A 20,596-nucleotide genomic window follows, 5' to 3' on the forward strand; every position below is an offset into this window, starting at 1 on the left:
TCAGTGACTGGGATAATTGGGATGGGAGTGTCAGAGACAGTGCGATTGGCACAGGACAGAGCAGAGTTTAGGGCTGTTGTACAAAGGGTCGCTATGAGTCGCAGGCGACTCGACGGCACATAACAACAACAACAACAATAATATATATTCAGTACCAAAATACACAGAACTCTTCTACAAATCATGTTAAGGTTTAAGAGTACCAGAGGTACTCTGCTCTTTTCTCTATCCTAATATGTGCAGGAATAGCATCTTGAATATACACCATGGACCGTTAAGAAAACAAATAGGTCTGTCTTGGAGAGGATGAAACCAATTTTCTCCTAGGAGGATAGGATTTTAAAGCTCTGTCTCACATTCTTTGTACACTTGGCAGAGGGATCGATCCTTGGAGAAGGACATGATGCTCTGAAGGGTGGAGGGACAGCACAGAAGATCCCAGATGAGATAGATTGATACAGTAACTTGGGCAATGTGTAACTATGTCAGAATCAGTGAAAATGGCTCAGAACAGGGCAGGCTTCAGACATGCTGTGCATAGGGTCGCTATGGGTCACAGGCAACTCAACAGCACATAATAACAATAAGAAAAATGTATGTAATAGACATTACCATTATATCACATTCCCCCACCTTCCTAAATGTTTTTTTCGGACCCAATTGTCAATTGCTGCTTCTTTTCCAGCTTTAGTCATAAACATAAGTTGGTGACCTCTTAGCAGGTAACAGATGAATTGTTTTAAATATACGTATTTTAACTATATCTTAGAATGGTGGACTTGTTAAGATATATTTGAAATACTGTCTCCCTTGGGGGTACGGGGTGCAGGAGAGGAACATTGTCCCTGCACTTCTTCCATGACAGATTTGATTGTTCTTTTAGCAGTCAACACCACAATTCAAAGCATTGGTTCTTCAATGTTTTTCATTTATTGTTCAACTTTCACATGCATATGAAGCAACTCAAAATACTCCTGGCTTGGGTGAGGAGAATCTTAGTATTAAGAGACATCCTTGCTCTTTGCTACTTTATTGCAGTCTCTAATGGCAGACTTGCCCAGTGATGTTGTTTGATTTCTTGAGCTGCTTCCATAGGAGCTGACTGTGGATCCAAGAAAAACTAAATTCTTGACATCTTCAATCTTTTCTCCGTTTGTCATAATGTTTCCTACTGGGCCAGTTATAAGGTGTTCTATTTTTTGCTGTGGTGTAATACACACTTAAGGTTAATGTCTTAAAATATAAAGTACTTACATTATGAATTATATTATGGTAAAAACTGATGAAGTTTCATGATAGTGGATTGCTGTTGTTGTTATATGCCACCAAGTCGCCTGAGACTCTTCACAATCTTATGTATGACAGCTCTGAACTCTGTCCTATCTTGAACCAGTTTCACTGACTTCGACACAGCACAAAGATCTCACCACTAGACCAATTTGCAGCATCATGATAGATGGTGGAGAGACTGATATTGTTAACAGCTTCAGTTTGCTTGGCTCCACAAGCAACACTCTTGGTACCAGCAGCCAGGAAATAAAAAAAATTTAAAAAAACAAAACAAAAACTGCACTGGGAAATCTTCTGTCAAGGACCTCTCCAGAGAACTAAAGAGCAACAATGTCCGTCTGAAGACTAAGGTGTGCCTAATCCAGGCCATGGTCTTCACAATTATTTGCTATGCATTAGAAAGCTGGACATTACTAGCAATGAGAGAAGGAGAATTGATGCTGTTGAGCTGTGGTCCTGGAGAAGAGTACTGAATATACCATGGACTGCTAGAACAAACAGGTTTGTCCTAGAGAGTGAGTAAAACCAGGTTGCTCCTTGGAAACAAAGATTCTGAAGCTATGTCTGACATATTTTGGGCAGTCCTTAAAGAGAAACATTATGCTTGGAAGGGTGGAGGGACAGCACAAGAGAAGAAGATCCTCAATGAGATGGTTTGATTCAATGACTTGGGTAATGGCGGAAGGTGTATCAGAGACAATAAGGTTGGCTCAGGACAGAGCAGGGTTCAGAGCTGTTGTACACAGAGTCACTATGACTCACAAGTGACTCAATGGTACATAACAACAACAATCCCATTGCCCCAGCTATAATGTCAATCAATCTCATCAGGGTCTTCCTCTCTTGTGCTGCTGTTCTTCCACTCTTCCAATCATGATGTCCTTCTCCAAGGACTCGTCCCTCCTGATGATAAGCCCAAAGGATGTCAGATAGAGCTTCAGAATCCTAGGATCAAAGAAGAAATTTGGTTTCACTCTCTCCAAGACAAGTAATTTGTTCTCCTGTCAGTCCATGGTATGTTCAATATTCTTCTCCAACACCACAACTTGAAGGAAACAATTCTTCTGCCCTCCTTAGTCACTGTTCAGTTCTCTGATGCATAGCAAGTCACTGTGAAGACTATGTCCTGGATTAGCCACACCTCAGTCTCTAGACAGACTATCATTGCTCCTCAGCACTCTGGAGAGGTCCCTGATAGCAGATTTCCCCAATGTAATTCATCTTTTGATTTTCTGACTACCAAGAGTATTGACTGTGAAGCCAAGCCAAGCTGAAATTGTTAACAACCTCAATCTCTTCTCCATCCATCATGGTGCTGTCAAGTGGTTCAGTGGTGAGAACCTCTGTCTACTTGATTTTGAGCTCCAAGCCATATTGAAGACTACAGTCCTTGACCTTCTGCAGCAAGCAATTCAGGTCCTACTCAGTTTCAGCAAGTAAGGTTGTATTATTAGATGGTTGTTGATGAGTCTTCCTCCAATCCTGATGCCATCATAGTCCTCCTCATAAAGCTCAACCTCCCAAATGATCTGTTCTGCATACAGATCGAAAAGGTATGGAGATAGGATGCATCCCTGATGATCTCTTTCCTGATTTTGAACCATACAGTGTTTTCTTGCTGTGTTCTGACAACTGCCTCCTGGTCCAAGTATAGATTTCACATGAGCACAATCAAGTGTTGTGGGATTCCTAATCTTCTTAAGGTTAGCCACTATTTGTTGTGATCCACACAGCCTTTGTACAGGAGGGAGCTCTGGTGGCCTAGTGGCAAGAAGCTGTGCTGCAATCCTGAAGGTACGTGGTTTGAATTCACCAGATGCTTTGCTGGAGAAGGGCCAATCTCCTCCTGTGCCAGTCAGATCCGATTTGATGGTATACAACAATTTGGAGGGGGGGAAAAAAGTCTTTGTACAGTCAATAAACCACAGGTAGATATCCTCTGGAACTCTGCTGTCTACCAAGATCTGACATTGGCAATAATGTCTCCAGTGCCAAGGCCTCATCTAAATCCAGCTTGTATTTCAGGTAGTCCAATCGTTTTTGGATAATCTTCAGTAGGAATTGCTTGTGTGTCATACAGTTTGATAATTTCCACACTCTGCCAGATAGTGAATTAATCAGAGTTGCTTAAATAACTTCTGGCCTCCACTTCTTAGATAAGGTTAACTAAACTCTAACTACTTCTTAGTGTTGATTTTACTAAGTAGCAAACTTCTTAAAAACTTTTAATCACAACTTCTAACTTGTTAAAACTTTTACTTTTTAAACTTTTAACATGTTGCAGAAGATCAAAGAATTAGCCTTCAATATGGATTACATCTCAATGTCAATACACAAAGATTCTTACCACTGGATCAACAGATTAAACATTGTTAAATGAAGAAAAGACTGTCAACAATATCATCTTACTTGGATCCACAATGAGTGGATCCTGCAGTGAGGAAATCGGGAAACATACTGCACTGGGGGAAAGTCTGCCATTAGGGACCCCTGCAAATAATGAGGAGTAATGATGTCAGTTTGAGGACTATGATATGTCTGATTCAGGCCATGGTCTTTCTGATCACTTGCTATATATCTGAGAACTAGACAGTGAAAAGGGATGAGAGAAGAAGAATTGACACCTTTCAGCTATGATGTTGGGGAAGAACAATGAACATGGACCACCACAAGAACAAACAAATATGTCCTGGATAGGGTGAAGCTAGAGTACTTTTTAGAGGCAAGGATGAAGATGAAGCCTCGCTTCACGTACTTTTGACATGTTGCTGGGGCATTCATTATTCCTTGAAAACAAACATGATGCTTGGAAAGTTAGGCTCAAAAGAGAGGAAAACCCTTCACCAGGTGGACTGACAAGATGACTGCTAGCAATGGACTTTAATGAGTAAGGAAGTGTGAGGATGGCACAGGATAGGACCGGGTTCAGATCTGTTGTTCACAGGGTCATTGTGGGTCTTATTTCACTTGATGGCACCTAACAATGACAATAACAAAATATTCTTAGAAAATTTTAGTAGGTTGATAAGCTCTGGGGGACACTATTATTTAAGGCCTATTAAACCCTGACAGAATTAATATTGTGAAAGCTTTTCTGATATGTGCAAGTATTTTGATGTGAAACTCTAGAAATGAAAACCACTGACCTATATAGTTTTCAATCCCCAAACACATTCAAAATAGCATACAACTTACTGTATTTCTTGAAATCTGTATAGACTAAGCTTTTTAATAAAAGAAGATTTCCAAGACATTTACTACAGGAATTCTAAGGCATTTACTACAGGATTCAGCACCACATAAAAATATTTTAACTAAATGAATTTTATTTAAAAATTAAAGGACCATTTAATAAGAAAATTAATAGAAACCACCATATCAGTAAAGAGAAAAATGTTTTGATACTGAAAAGTATTTTAGTAAAATTCATTATAAAAATTCTGATTACTTGATAAAAATACCAAGGAAAGTATAAAGAGGGATCTACTGCCTCAAAAAGATATATATGTGTATCTCAATCAAAAAGTCAGCATTAAAATTAACATGACAATGTCAGAAATATATCAATTCAAAGACCAGGCTAAGGTAAGAATGTATACTATTGCCAGAATTAATAAATTCAGTTCTGGAGGTAATCAGCCAATCCAAGTAAGTAAGAACAAATTAGAGCAGGAAATTAAAAAGACGAGGGTATAACTTCAGTAAATGAACGTCATATAACTATTATTTCCAGAAACTCAAGATAAGAAACAGGAGAAAAATTACTGAAGTATGAAAATTCTACTTACAAAGCATTAATAAACAATTTCCAGATATATTTACCAGCTAAGAACCAATCAGAATGATTATTAGACTGACCCATTAGATTGGCAATAATAAAAACTAAAAAGAATTGAAATGAATGTGCAGAAATGGAATTATAACATAGTGGAATATCTTTAGAAAATATTTCAGTAGTCCCTCAAAAGCCATAATAAAATCCAAACTCTATTTGGGACTGTATCTGAGAAAGAGCCTGAGTGCAGGTTAAGGGTCTGGCAGCTAACTAAAAGTCAGCTGTTTAAACCCATCAGCCACTCCACAGGAATAAGATGTGGCATCCTGCATCTGTAAAAATTACAATCTGAAAAACTGTATGGGTCCAAGGGAGTTCTGATGGCCTAGTGCTAAGAAGCTGTGCTACAAAGGCATGCAGTTCAAACTCATCAGCTACTCCACAAGAGAAGAATGAGTAATCTTCTCCCTTGCGATTTACTGCCTCTGAAAATCCACTGGAGAGTTAGCTATGCATCGATTCCAAATCAATGGCACACAACAATAATTCTGTCTAACAAGGGGCTCAAGTATGTCAGAGATGATGGTGGCACAGGATAGGACAAAGTTCAGATCTGTTGTTCACAGGTTTACAGTGACAACACCTAACGACACCTAACAACAACTCCTCTGTCTGACAATAAAGCTTTGTTTCATATACCTTGGGCATGCTATAAGCAGGGGCCAGTCCCCAGAGAAGAAAAATCGTGTGAAAAGGCAGAGGGTCAGTGTAAGACAGGAAAACAACCTCTCAACAATATAGACTGACAAAGTGACTTTAACCATGGGCTCAAGCATAGCAAGGATGAGGAGGTAGATGGTGCAGGACAGGGAAGAGTTAACATGCGTCTTCTTAGGGTCACTAAGAGCCATAGTCAATGGTACATAACAACAAGAACTCTGATAATAAAGTGTCTGTGAGTATAAAGGATGATAACAGGGTTTTTAATATAAGGAACAGATATGAAAATGTAGATCTACACAAAAGCTTTCATGTAAGTGCTCATCGTCACATTTTTCTAGAACAGTGACAAGGTAAACCTAAACCATCTAAACCTTCAACTAATTATGAGTAAATAAACAAAGTGCAGGATACATCCATAAAATGAAATATAATTTGGCTATTAAAAAAAAAAGTACTGGCACACAGTACAATGTTGAATCTTGAAAACGTGCTTATTTAAAGAAGTTAGTTATAAAAGACCACATACTGTACAATTCCATTTATGTGAAATGTTAAGGATAATCTATGAAGATGGGTAGATTAACGAGGGGTTCCCGGGATAGGACTGTAGGAGAAAATAGAGAAGAGTGACAGTGGATACAAGTTGAGTTTGTTTCTTTCCAGGAAAATAGTATTTTAGAATAAAATGGTTCTATATCCAGTATCTGGCAGTTCTAGCCTTCTACTGAGGAGGAGAGGATATTCTTTGATCTATAATCAAGATTAATATGTAACCAAGGATATTAAACTGTGGTTTTGGGTATCAAAGGAATACATGAAATAATCACAGTGGTTTATCTAACACATTTTCAGAGAGGACTTAAAAAAAAAACAAACTGCATTTCTCACCTGGTTATTTTCTTCATCCTCAAATACAAAATCTTGCTGCATAACTTCATTGTCTAAATTAGTGCTCACCACAGGTTCTGAACAGTCTCTGTTATTTTCACTGTCGTTAATAATATCTTCAGCAATATCAACCCTAATAATGAAAGGAGATTATCAAGTCAGTCTAAATGCTGAATAGGTCATGCCTCTAAAATAAACAAGCATGTCAGTAATAATCTGAAACTTGTCAAAGAAAAACCTAGTTTGTCTTACAAATTTAGATTATTAAATTCCCTCCCACCTCTTTGGGATGTTCTAAAGAATCTTGCCTGTTACCTTCTTTGAAATTTCCCAAAAGCAAATGAATGGCTATGAAAATATTTTAGGTGCCAAAATTCATTTCCTCACAAATGTATACTTTTGCAGTTACCTGGTTGACATCTGATTAAAATACAATGTCCAACCCTATTATCATGAAAATTAGGAACATCTGCTGCTAGTTTTTTGAAATTGTGGTTTGTTTAGATTATACATCTTTGCTTACAGAGATGATTCCACCTCCACTGACAGAATGTAAATTATTCTCCAGTGATAAGAACAGTGCCTGAGCACAAGCTTAGCTCACTCAGGTCAAGATGACAAACTTAAGGAATGTTTCTATTATACACTTTGAAACTTGTTCCCAATAGTTCTAACTTTTCTGTATTCAGTTTCCTTCAGCTGAAATACTTCTATATAGTTCTAGTTCTAATAGCAGTTTCAAAGAACACAAACTAGGATCATCACATATCGTTGCATCAGTTGGTAATGCCATCAAAGGAGACTACAGTATGTTCAAGCTATTCCTGCAGTTGTTCAACATAGTATTATAAAAACAAGCATATTCTAATTATGGATTTATTTTTATATTTTTCATTTTCAATCTATACCTAATATGTATTCTCAAGGATTAGAGAGACTTAAGGAGGCCCTAAGTATAACTAATGGTTAAACATCAAATTATGAACCAGTTTTAAAAAATTAAAAATCACTCTATTCAATTCACTTTTAAAAAAATCTTTTCTTGTTGGGTAGCTTTTCCTCATGTGTCTGAAAAATGAAGGCTGTTAAGTGAAAAAATTTAAGACATTACACTATGGTTTCAGAAAAAAATCACAGATATATCCCAAGATGAAGGTACTGCGAAGAAGTGAGGCTTTCCCAGTCTAGAGACTAAGGTACACCTGATCCAGGCCATGATCTTCATAATTATTTGCCATGCATCAGAAAGCTGGACAATGACTAAGGATGACAAAAGAAGAATCAATGCCTTTGAGTTGTGGTGCTGCAGAAGAGTATTGAACATACCATGGACTGACAAGAAAAACAGGTCTGTCTTGGAGAGGGTGAAACTAAGTTTCTCCGTGGAGGTTAGGATTATTTTTTTTTTAATTAGTAATTTTTTTAATTAATTTTAATGAAAGTTTACAGAGACTTAGGGTTTCCATTCATTCATTGTTGCACTTTTCTCCCTGTCCACCCTCTTCTCCCCAATTAGCTGTTCTCTTTGAGAAGTAAAAGAAAAATTCTTTCATTGTTATACAATTTCTCCCCCCAAGTCCACTCCACTGTTCAGTCTTCATTCTGGACTCCTGTCAAGACAATAATACCTAATCATATATCCCTTTTAGCCAGTCTCCCTCTTCTGTTTCAATCCAGTATACATTATTTATCCCTCTTTCTCAGTCTCCCCTCAACCCCGATGTCAGTCCTATTTTACAATAGTGGTCCTATGCGATATTTGTCCTTTTGAGACTGAGATATTCTCCCAGCATAATGTCCTCCAGGGTCACCCATTTTGTATAATATTTCATAAGTTCCTTTTTTTTCACTACAGCATAGTATTCCATTGTGTGACTATACCACAGCTTCTCTATCCATTCGTTTGTTAATGGGGGAGAGGCTAGGATTTTGAAGCTCCATCTCACATACATTGCATATGTGGCCAGGAGAGACCAGTCCTTGGAGAAGGACATCATGCTTAGGATGGGGAGGGAAAGTGCAGGAAAGGAAGATGGATTGATACAGTCAATGGGGCAATGGGGGTTAGTGTGTTAGAATCAGTAAGACTGGCTCAGGACAGGGCAGGCTTCAGAACTCCTATACAGAGAGTCGCAGGTGACTCAATGGCACATAACAACAGGTGAGATGAACAGCAGAGGAACTTCACACATTAAAAAAAAACACCACACATACACAGCATCAAACAACAAAACAAAACAATCACTACCATCAAGTTTCAAGGTTTCTGAGGTATAAATCTTTTAAGGAATAGACAACCTCATCTTTCTCCTTCATAATGGCTAATAGATATGAACTGCTAATTCTGCTCATCATTTCACTCAATGTCCAAAGGTGCTGTTAATCTGCTGTCCATTTTTGTTACTGCACGCTTTTCACAGTGTGACTGACTATATGAATCTAAATCTTAATTCTAAATATTATCTTAATTCCAAGTTGATTATTTTCCATATAACTTAGCCCCTAAAGGTAAATTCACTACTTCATCAGGTTTTCTGAGAAAATGGAGCTGGACTTAAAGAGTTCCAATGTTAGTTAATTAAATATCATATATATATATATATATCTTGTCAATTTTCACACCGACTTTCAGAAACTCCCAATTAAGATCCCATTACTTACTTGAACATACATGGTTTTTTTAAAATAAGCTCATTCATTTTAAAAACCTTAATAATTACTAGTAAAAAATGTTAAAAGTTTCTTACTGGTTATTAGATCCTTTCCCATCACAATTAATACTTTCTGCTTCATTATTGCACTCAAGACTTTGCTGTTGTAAATTCTTAAGATCATGATCTAGGCTGCTCTGCAGATCAAAAAGGTGCTGTTCCACAGCTGCTCTAATTGTTCTTTCTAAAACACTACAAAACAAAACACATTTCATAAGAAGCAGCCACATTAACTGGGTATCTGTATATATAACCATAATTTTTTTTAAAAGTCAGTAATATTATAGTGGTCCAAGAATAAAATGAAATATAAAGGAAATATTTTAAAATATACATACTAAAAGAATACACAATAACAGTTCAAAATAAAAACAAAATTTGAAAAGGTGACCTCAATAAATCAACAACAACATCACTACTGCTGCCAGAGGTACGGAGGATCAATTGTACCAAGAATTCATTCCTCATTACTATTAAGATGATTCCATTAAATAGATTTATCAAGGCTACATTTATGAAGTACAATAATTCACCAATACTAAGTTAAACAAAAAGAACTAAAGAGGCATTGTCCGTATATTTTACATAAAGTCTATTTTTTAAAAAATTTAAGATTTCTCCCATTATTTCAAGGGAGAAAAATTATGTCCATAGGCTCCTTCTTCATTTGTTCCTATAAATAGTAATTTCACCATCTTATAAACAATATTTTCTTCTACAATGAGTTCAAAGAACATACAATTTATTCCTATGGTTTAGGAGTATTTTAAAAATTTTAAAATGTGTTGTCTTTAAATATATTACTTACTCTACAGAAACTGGTAAAATGCTTATGGGAGATTTACGGGCACCTCAAAAAAAAGAATTAGCTATAAAATTTTTTAATATCGAATTGCTATAAAATTGCTGGAAACTGCCACATTTTAGATAAGCAGCACAATTAAAATTAAATATTATTCTGGGGAGCTCTGGTGGCCTAGTGGCAAGAAGCTGCACTGCGATCCCAGAGGTGTGTGGTTCAAATCCACCAGATCGATGCTCTGCTGGAGAAGGGGGGGCAATCTCCTCCTGTATCAGTCAGATCTGAGATCTGATTTGATAGTACATGCACAAAAAATAATAAAATAAAATAAAAAAATTAAATATTATTCAAAGTAAATACCTTTTCCATCTTTACAGTGATATCTCATTTTTATTCTTTAGTTAATATCTGAAACTTTTCACATTCAGATTTAGAAAATATTTCTAATCTCATGTAATTTTAAAATTTAGTACATGCTTTCCTGGTTGTGTGTCTTTCTGGCAATTCAAATCTATAGTGGCTCTAAGGAAAATTATGGGCAATCTCTTCCTGTGTGACTTACAGCCTCTCAAAATCCCACTAGAGGGTCAGCTATGAATCAGTTCTCATACAACAAGTTTGAACGAGTGTTGTTGGGTTTGTTGTGTTGTTTTTTTAGTTTCATTTTCAATTCTCTAGGATTTACTTGTCTGTGACACACCGACCCTCATAACCTTAGTCACTGAATCAATCCATCTTATCAATGGTCTTTCTCACTTTCTCTGTCCCTCCACCCTTCCAAGCGTGATGCCCTCTGTAAGGACTGGTCCCTCCTTGCAACATAACAAAAGTATGTTAGATGAAGCCTCAGAATCCTTGCCTCCAAGAAGCAGTTTGGTTTCACCTTCTCTAGGACAAACCTGTTTGTTCTCCTGGCAGTCCATGGTATATTCAACACTCTTCTCCAGCACCACAGCTCAAAGGCATCAATTGTCTTTCTATCATCCCTAGTTACTGTCCAACTCTCTGACGCATAGCAAGCAACTGCAAAGAACATGGCCGGGGTCAGATACATCTTAGTCTCCAGACTGATGGCACTGTTCTTCAGTACTTTTAGAGAGGTCTCTGACAGCCAATTTTCCCAATGCAACTCGCTGTTACCAAGAGTGTTGATTATGGAGCCAAGAAAACTAAAGTTGTTGAGAATCTCTCAGTCTCTTCATCATCTATCATAATGTTGCCAATCAGCCTAGTGGTGAGAATCGTTGTTTTCTTTTATATATATATTTTATTATTTTTGTGTGCATGTACCGTCAAATCAGATCTGACTGGTACAGGAGGAGACTGCCCCTCCTTCCCCGGCAGAGCATCTGGTGGAATCTTTGTTTTCTTGATGTTGGGCTTCAATCTATATTGAAGGCTGCTGTCCTACTGTTTGATAATTTTCACACTCTGTCTGATCATCTTATTTTGGAATGGGAATAAATATGATCTCTTCCAGTTGGCTGGCCAAGGAGTTGTCCTCCAGATTTCTTGGCACAACCTGGTAAGCACATACAGGGAATATTTGTTTGCTGGAATATATCAACTGGTATTCCATCATGTCCTGGGACCTTGTTTTTTGCTACGTCCTTCAGAGCAGCTTGAACTTCCTCCTTCATCACCATTGCCTCTTGGTCGTATATTGCTTCACAAAATTCTTCTGTGTCACCCAATTCTTTTTGGTATAGTGTATTTGTATACTCCTTCCATCTTCTTTTGATGCGTTCTGAATCATTCAATATTCTGGCCATACTCTGCAATATTCTGAACCTTTAAGTATTGCAACTCAAGGCCTGAATTTGTTCTTTAGTTCCTTCAACTTAACAAAGGCCAAGCACGTTCATCCCTTTTGATTCTCTGACTCCAGCTCTTTGCACATTATAATACTTTGCTGTCTCTTCAAGCTGCCCTTTGAAATCTTCTGTTCAGCTTCTACTACTTTGTTTAACATTAAAATACTAAATGCTAATGACCAAAAGTTCTATCTCCATTAGTTCATTAGAATAGTTACTGTAAGTTCCCAGATGGTATGCATTCTAGGGAAATTTCTCTCCTTTTCTGTAATTCAAGATAAATAATAGTCTAAGAAGGGACATTAGAACTCATCTGACTTGAAAAACTAACACATTTTGCTACATATGTTAAGCTGAGGTCAAGAAAATTCCATTTTGTCTCTAAATCCCCATTTATTGAGCATTTAATAACTTTAACCACCGAATTCTGTAGTAAACACTACTGTCAGTACTTTAAATACAAGAGCAAATAAAACTGTTAATATGTAGTTAAAATTCTACTAAAAGATAAAGACACTAATATAACAAAACATGTTATAAGGTCATGACTACTATGGCCAAAAACAGAACAGGTAAACTGAAAATTAAAGACATATGGAAGGATCATTTAAAATGGCATTTGAACAAGGAAGAAAGAAGTGAGAGCCATGTACTCTGGTCCAAAGAGGAACAGTCAGTGCAATGGCTCTGAGATGAAACCTGCCTGGTGCACTTGAGGCTTTTGGCACAGCAGGAGGAGAACTGTCCAATGGAGAGCACTAAGGAGATAAAGCCGGGGGGGGGGGGGGGGAGTCTGGTGTGGTGGGGAGCCTTGACAGTGGAGACAAAATTTTGTAGGCTATTTTAAGGACTCTGACCATTTACTGTAAGTAAACTAGGGAGACACTGAAGAATTTTAAGTAGTGACATTATTTGAGAGAATGAACATATAGTAGTTATGGATTCAATGTATTTATAGAAAAAAATTAAGAAAATTAAGTGACTGCTTGGGGAGAATCCTGTCATCTAAACTTAACTATTCTAAGAGGGCACCTGAAAGCATCTGTGCCCCTTAATTCACTATATACTTAATTCTTAGGTACAATTAATTATATTCAATTTTTTCACTCATTTAGCTTTTATCTTATATTTAAGAATTATTCATAAATGACAATCATGTCCATTTCTTTTTAATTAAACAGAAGTTTTACAATAAATAAACCCAATCTTTAGTACCTAACTCAAACTGCCATGGAAATTAATGTGGTGAGAACAGAGAATTTTTTAATATATGCACATTTAATTATAAACTGTTGTAGAAATGGGAATGATCTAAAAGCAGTACATTCTATACTTAATTTAAAAATCTCAAAAGTCATATAAATAATCTCAACTAAATAAAGTTATTATCTCAAGTATAAATGGAGATATTTTACCTATCTAAAAAGTATAATGTTTCAGTTAATGAATCATAATAAGCCAGTTGCTATTAATTCTCAGTCAGGTGACTATATGCATCAAAGGGTTTTCAACTCAGCAATTCTACTACTGGGAATATACCCCAAAGAGACCATAACTGACATCCAAGCAGATATATACACACTCCCATGTTTATCGCGGCTTTGCTCACAATAGCAAGGAGATGGAAACAACCTAAGTGCCCACCAACAAAGAATGCATAAAGAAGCTGTGGTATATTCACACAATGGAATACTACACTGCATTGAAAAACAAGGAACTCATGCAATGTTATTCAAAATGGTGACCCTGGAGGACATTATGCTGAGTGAAATATCTCAGTCGCAAAAGGACAAATACTGCATGGTGTCACTGTTGTAAAACAGGACTGGCATTGGGGGGAGACTGAGAACAATGGGTTCCATAATGTATACTGCATTGAAACAGATGAGGGAGAAAACAGTTTAAAAGGGATATGTTATTAGATATTTTTGTCATGATAGGAGTCCAGAGTGATGCCTGCATAGTGGAGTGGACCTTGGGGGAGGGTTTGTAAAACAATGAAAGAATTTTTTTTTTTTTACTTTTCTAAGAGGATGGTGTACTTAGGGGGGAGGGATAGAAGGGGGGAAAAGTACAACAATGAATGAATGGAAATCCAAAGTCTAACTTTTCATTATTAAAATTAATAATAAATTTAAAAAAGGGGGGGGTTCAATGGCTGGAAGATTACCAGGCTTTTCTTCTGAGGCAACTCTGGGAGGATTCAAACTTCCAACCTTTCAGTTAGTGTGTTAATCATTCAGCTTAGTGTGTTCACCATTTACTACCAAGAAAGTAGTCCTATATAATCATCTTTACAGAATCAGCTAGTCAAAACTAAATAAATTTATATATAAAAACCATCACTAAATTACAAGAAACCACTGTGGTGACACTGGTTTCTCCTGTTCAGTTATTGACGAACTTTTTTAGTAATAGCTTATTTTACTTCATTGTCTCTTGCAGATAATGTACTTTTAAAAATTGAAGTTTTTGCTAACTGTATTTCAAGCAACTCTACCATGCCATTTTCCCAATATGTGCTAACTTTTGTGTCTCAATGTTAGAGTTACTTTAGGAGCTATGTGTTAGTATGCATTATTTAATAGGTTGTTTTTAATTAAAATCTTTTCCCACATAAATTATAACTGCTTTTTTGCTGTATGCTGTTTTAGTTTACACAAGGTTCTATAGGAACACCTTACTTTCAGATACTGAGGGAATAATATATTGTCATTTTATAAATTAAAATTATTACTAAGTACTAATTTAATGGATTATAGTCTTTCTCACAATCTAATTCCAGCCTAAAAGCTGGTACTACAATGTCAACTCAGCCACTATGTATCTAGTAATTCTATTTCCACAGGTTCTATAATACAAGCTAATACAAAAACAAATGGAATAAATTTTATGAGGAAATACATAAAAGATACAAAGGCTAAATTAGTAACTGAAAATTCCTTAGCAAGGCTGCTCCTTTAAAATTTTCACTGTCACATACAAATGCCAACCTTCTACACAGTTATAATTTGTATGGCATTACTACTGAAACGATTCTACATCCAGAAAGAAAACTCAAACATTAAAGTTCATTAAACTGAAATGTCACCTTGTTGATGCTGTAACACTATTTGGTTCTAGGATGTTTTCAGTCATTCTTAATTGGACCACCTCTGGCATATCATCTGATTTTTCTGCACCCTCTTCTGGAAGTTCTTCTATATGTTCCAGCTTTTCATCTTCTTCTTCTTCCTCTGAAAGTTCATTAACCTAATACAGACAAAAGAGAACTAAGAATTAAAAGTCAATTAATTTTTAACTGACATATTAAATAATGTTGTTTGTTGTTAGGTGCTGTCGAGTCGTTTGCGACTCATAGCGACCCTATGTACAACAGCCCTAAACCATGCTCTATCCTGTGCCAATCTCATTGCCTCTGACACACTCACCACGATTACCCCAGTCACTGAATCAATCCACCTCATAGAGGGTCTTTCCCTCGTGCGCTGTCCCTCTAACTCGACCCAGCATGATGTCCCTCTCCAAAGACCTGTCTCTCCTTACAACATGTCCAAAGTATGTCAGACGAAGCCCCAGAATCCTTGCCTCCAAGGAGCAGTCTGGTTTAATCCTCTCTACGATGAATCTATTTGTTTTCTTGGCAGTCCATGGAACATTCAATACTCTTCTCCAGCACCACAGCTCAAAGGCGTCAATTCTCCTTCTATCCTCCCTAGTCATTGTCCAACTCTCTGATGCATAACAAGTGATTGCAAAAACCATGGCCTGTATCAGACGCACCTTAGTCTCCAGAGAGACACCATTGCTCTTGAGTACTTTAGAGAAGTCCCTAACCGCAGACTTTCCCATCGCAATACGCTTTTTGATTTCCTGGCTACTGGTGCCAAGACTGTTGACCGTGGAGCCGAGCAAACTGAAGCTGTGAACAATCTCAATCACTTCGCCATCCATCCTGATGCTACCGATTGGTCCAGTGGTGAGAATTTTTGTCTTTTTTGACATTGAGCCTCAGTCCATATTGAAGACTACAGTCCTTGATCCTCTGCAGTAAGTGCATGAGGTCCTCCTCAGTTTCAGTGAGCAAGGTTGTGTCATCTGCATAACGTAGATTGTTGATAGATCGTCCACCAATCCAAACGCCATGCTTATTCTAATTAAAATATGAACTTGGGCTTTGTTCTTTATCATTTCGTAAGACCAATCTCTCCTATTGAGTAATTGTTAACATTTCTGTATCAAATTAAAATTGCAAACCAGACAAATATCTTGAAACAAGAAGTAAGAGGTGCATTAAATCAACACTATGTATTGCAGAGTCAGAATCAACTCACAGCAGATTTTCAGAGGCTGGGGACGCAGACTGCCTATTTTTCTCTCATGGAGCAATTCATATATTCTAATCAAGAGCCTTTGGACTGGCAGCATAGCTCCTTACCATTAGGCCACCAAAGCTCCCTAACACCATAATTAGAATGTAAAGCAGTACTAGGAATGGAAAGATAAACAGACTGCTTTATGAAAGGGCTTGAATATCTAGTTTGCACTAAGAGAGTTTACGTTATCTAACCAATCAAGTTTTAGAGATGTATCAATTATGAAAGACTTTGAATGAAACCATCTAATTTCCAGGTGCATTAAATTAATTTCTTATATAAAAATAGGTAGATAGGCACAAAAATTTTGCTTTATGCTTGTTAACTTTGTTTTAGAAAACACTAGTTATTTTCTAACCAATCCAGAATAAATTTTTCAGGAAGAGAAGTCACTGTTTTGATCATTAGACAAAACTAAAGGTTATAATTACGTTTTCTGGTAGGGTTATAAAATGTCTCCCATTATCAAAGTATATAATAACTCATAAGTAGATAATCATCAACTCTAATAAACAGACATTGAAACATTCAAGAACAAAAACCAGCAAAGTACTTCCAAGTAAGAAATATTTTTAAAGTAATTCCAAACCAAACTACCCAAAATGTATCTAGTTCCTTTTTATTATTTTTGGTGCATCTCTTAAGTATTTCTTCAACAACTGTTTCTTTCTCATTACTTGCTTAAGTCTTCTTATTTTTTCACCTTGAAAAGCTGCTTCTAACTCTAGTGATGTCATGTGGACATCTTCAATATATTAATTTTTATTACCGGCATGGCTTTGTTAAAAAAACTGCATTTCAGTTAGATGTGCCTTTCTCCAAGTTATCATGAATAGAGTGCTTTACCTCTGTTCTCTGTTCTTCTCTGGTCTTGTTGTGGCTTGTTAGACTGTTACCTCTAAGGCTGATAAAACACAGCTAAGTAGTTGGGAATTCACAACATTAGTTTCCCCATTTATTTATTTTTTAAATGAGCTAAAAGTTTAATTATCCTGAAAACCGTGGAGAATCTTTAAAGAAGGTTGTCAGGAACTGACAAATGATTTCTCCATTTTCAACCGTTACAAGTACCCTTCAGTTTTTCTTTTCTTCACATGCATGATGCATCGTCTTAATGGGTTTTATTTTCCTTTTTTCACTAAAATGCTGCATTTTTCTTTCTCTTCCTCTTTCACCAAAATTTCTTTCTTTTGTAAATATCACTCTTCCTTAAACCACTGTTGTTGTTGTTGACTGCTGTCAAGTCTAAAAACTTCAGAGCTTTATATGGTCAGGAATTTAAGTAAAGTACACTTCAAATCTATTGTGATGACTGTTACACCTCAGCCAGGGGCTGCACAGCTACCCTGGGCAACTTTGCTAAGGCCACCTTTGATGCCATCTCAAAGACCTACAGCTATCTGACCCCAGATCTCTGGAAAGAGACGGTGTTCACGAAGTCTCCCTACCAGGAATTCACAGATCATCTTGTAAAGACTCACACCAGAGGCTCCGTGCAGAGGACTCAGGCTCCAGCTGTGGCCACCACCTAGTGGATTTTCTATAACAAATAAAGTGAATTATGTTCTAAAAAAAAAAAAAATCTATTGTGAGGCCAAATATCTTTTTAAATTCAGCAGTTTTTCTTCAGAGACAGTGCCTTATTACTCCTTTCATGAGTATCTTTCATGTCACTTCTTTCTTGAGTATCTTTCTCTAATATAGATGCCATTTCATTCTGGATCAGAGTGAGGAATTGCCTGAATTCTCCTCTGCAGGTTTTAAGACGATCCTATCAATTACTGTACATTTAAAAAGGGGCAATGGGGACAACACAACCAGAAAAGGGAATTGTTGAGGACCAACGTTTAAAGAGGACGTGATCAGGGGTCGCGACGTCCTAGAACTGGTTCCTGTGTTTTTCTAGGGCATGAGGTTGGATTCTTTAGAGCAACAAAACTAGTGAAATTTACACACACAGAGAGAGAACATGACGCCAGATTGATTATTTCAGTAAGATGGCTCAAATGCTTATAGATGCTGGCAAGTTTCAGGTTCATGGGTCAGAAAACAGGGGAGAGAATTCTCCTGATTCATGCAACTACAGAGCTTGATGAATCAAGAACTGCAGAAGCAATTTTCTTCCTTATGCTCTGGTGACCTACTGGCAAGAATCTGCGCTGCGATTCCAAAGGCACATGGTCCAAATCCACCAGCTACTCTGTGGGAGAAGGATGGGTCATTTCCTCTCATGTGATTAACTGTCTCAGCAAACCCACTAGAGGGTCAGCTATGGGTTGGTTCCAACACTACTGTATCCAACAACTACAACAACTGTATTCAGTATCAGTTAGTAAAGTACATCACTGTAAACAATATCAACAAAAAAAAAAAAGAGGACGTGATCAGAGCAAGGAATGTCAGGCTGTAGTTGCCCAGAGCAACTTTGAAAGGTTTGATGCTGAAAGGAGGAGCAACAACAGGCTATTTATAGGCACAGCCACCAAAATACCAGGAATTTCTACTCAGCCTTAACATTTTATAATACTAGAAGTTTAAAATAAGAAGTGAAAGTATGCATTTGTCCATTCTAGTCAAGTACACTGTAAATACCCATAATCAATAATCAATTTGTTTGTCATAAACATATTAGTGGTGGTAATTATTCCTGGTGGACATACAAATATAGTTGCTGATACTATGAGAAAATAAAACTAAAACCAAAATAAAAGTAAATTCATTATACTGCTAAATTCATCACATTCCTAATCAAAAAGTATAAACTGCCTGTTTTCTATGTAATGTAAAAGCAGTTACTAATCAGGCTTCCGAATTAGAGAGACCTGAACTGAAGTCACTAGGCTACTACTACTCCTTCCTGGGTTTTTATTGAGAATTACTAGGAAGTAAACAAAAGAAGATCAACAGGGAGTAAACAAAAACAAAAGCTCTTGGAGGAAGTAAATTTCAAAGAGAAATCTTTCTTAAATAAGGTCAAATCTTCTCTATTGTTGACCTTGCTTATTTCAGGAGGGACGAATTTAGTAAAAACAAACTAAGAATTATGGAAATGGCCAAGGTCTGCCTCAGAGTTTAACCTCTGTGAACCCCAAGGTCGGCCTTGGCGCTACAGAGGGAATTCTAGCTTGTATCTACACCTCTCTCAACTCCTGATGTAACATTTGGTTAAATATTAAATCTGATATTCAGCTTCCCACAAGTTTAAAACTATCTCATCTCCAAAAGTTCCTCTTAATCCCACTTGTCAGCCTGACTTTCTTCTTATTCAACACTCTATTTTGTCTATAAATTATTCTGAATCTGTCTTATATATGCAGCTGTCTCAACTCCATTTATGGAAAACCCTCATTCATATTTATATGGATACTTAAATCCATACTTCATTCTTTGTTGACTGGCCTTCTCAAATGTGATCTATAATTATCACATCCATCTTCATATCAAGTCATTGAATTCTCATCCATTTAAGGATCATAGACAAAGAAGTTACTACTTTGACTCTGGGTCATTTGTTAAATACACCCTATCTATCATCTCTAGAATATCTACTACACCTGGAAAAGGTTCTAGCAGCCTAATATTTACATTACTGGGATGGGGCTACAAAAAGAGAGAGTTTAGATAAAGTACACTTCTTTTAAATATCAAAACTAGGAGGGAAAAAACCAAAGCATTATCATAATTACACTTCTGTGCAGAAATATCTTTAGATATATGGCTGAGAAATTGTTGTTTGATGTTGTTGATTCAACTATTACAGCAACCCTACAAACAACAGATCTGAATCTTTCCTTTTCTTAGCAGAATTTAAATTAGGGCAACTTTAAAATACAACCAAATGCACTTTGGGGGATTTTACTTCTCTTTAAATATTTATAAATTGTCTTATAAATAAAATCAAAGTTATCAAAATGACGTAAAACAGGGGAAAAAAACCTCTAGAAATCTTGCTTTGCTCTTTGCAACCCACTTAAAATTCGTAAATATAATAAAAACAGATTAAAGATTCTGATATTTTAGTAACACAGGTCAAGACAATTAAGCAGATAATTTCTCTCAAGCTCCATAGCACTACTCTATCCCATTTACTAAACATATTTTGCTAAATAAATCAGTATTTTAATTCCCAGAGGCAAAACCACATGAGTCAACATCACTTCTTGGTATTATTTAACTACCATTCTCTTTAATGTAAAGTAGAGGTGGGTGGGTGGGTG

The 20,596-nt window shown here is 36.6% G+C and overlaps 1 protein-coding gene across 1 annotated transcript in view; it reads right to left on the reverse strand.

The window, feature by feature from the left end:
• FAM13B (family with sequence similarity 13, member B) overlaps positions 1 to 20,596 on the reverse strand; it is a 67,366-nt gene that overhangs the window by 35,480 nt on the left and 11,290 nt on the right. Inside the window, 4 exon segments of the mRNA XM_006899501.1 lie at positions 6,677 to 6,809; positions 9,424 to 9,579; positions 10,196 to 10,238; positions 15,084 to 15,255. Of these exon segments, the coding sequence (XP_006899563.1) occupies positions 6,677 to 6,809; positions 9,424 to 9,579; positions 10,196 to 10,238; positions 15,084 to 15,255 (504 nt within the window).

The sequence above is a fragment of the Elephantulus edwardii genome, unplaced genomic scaffold, assembly GCF_000299155.1.
Source record: "Elephantulus edwardii isolate Elephantulus edwardi_28Jun2011 unplaced genomic scaffold, EleEdw1.0 scaffold00259, whole genome shotgun sequence".
Taxonomy (NCBI): domain Eukaryota; kingdom Metazoa; phylum Chordata; class Mammalia; order Macroscelidea; family Macroscelididae; genus Elephantulus; species Elephantulus edwardii.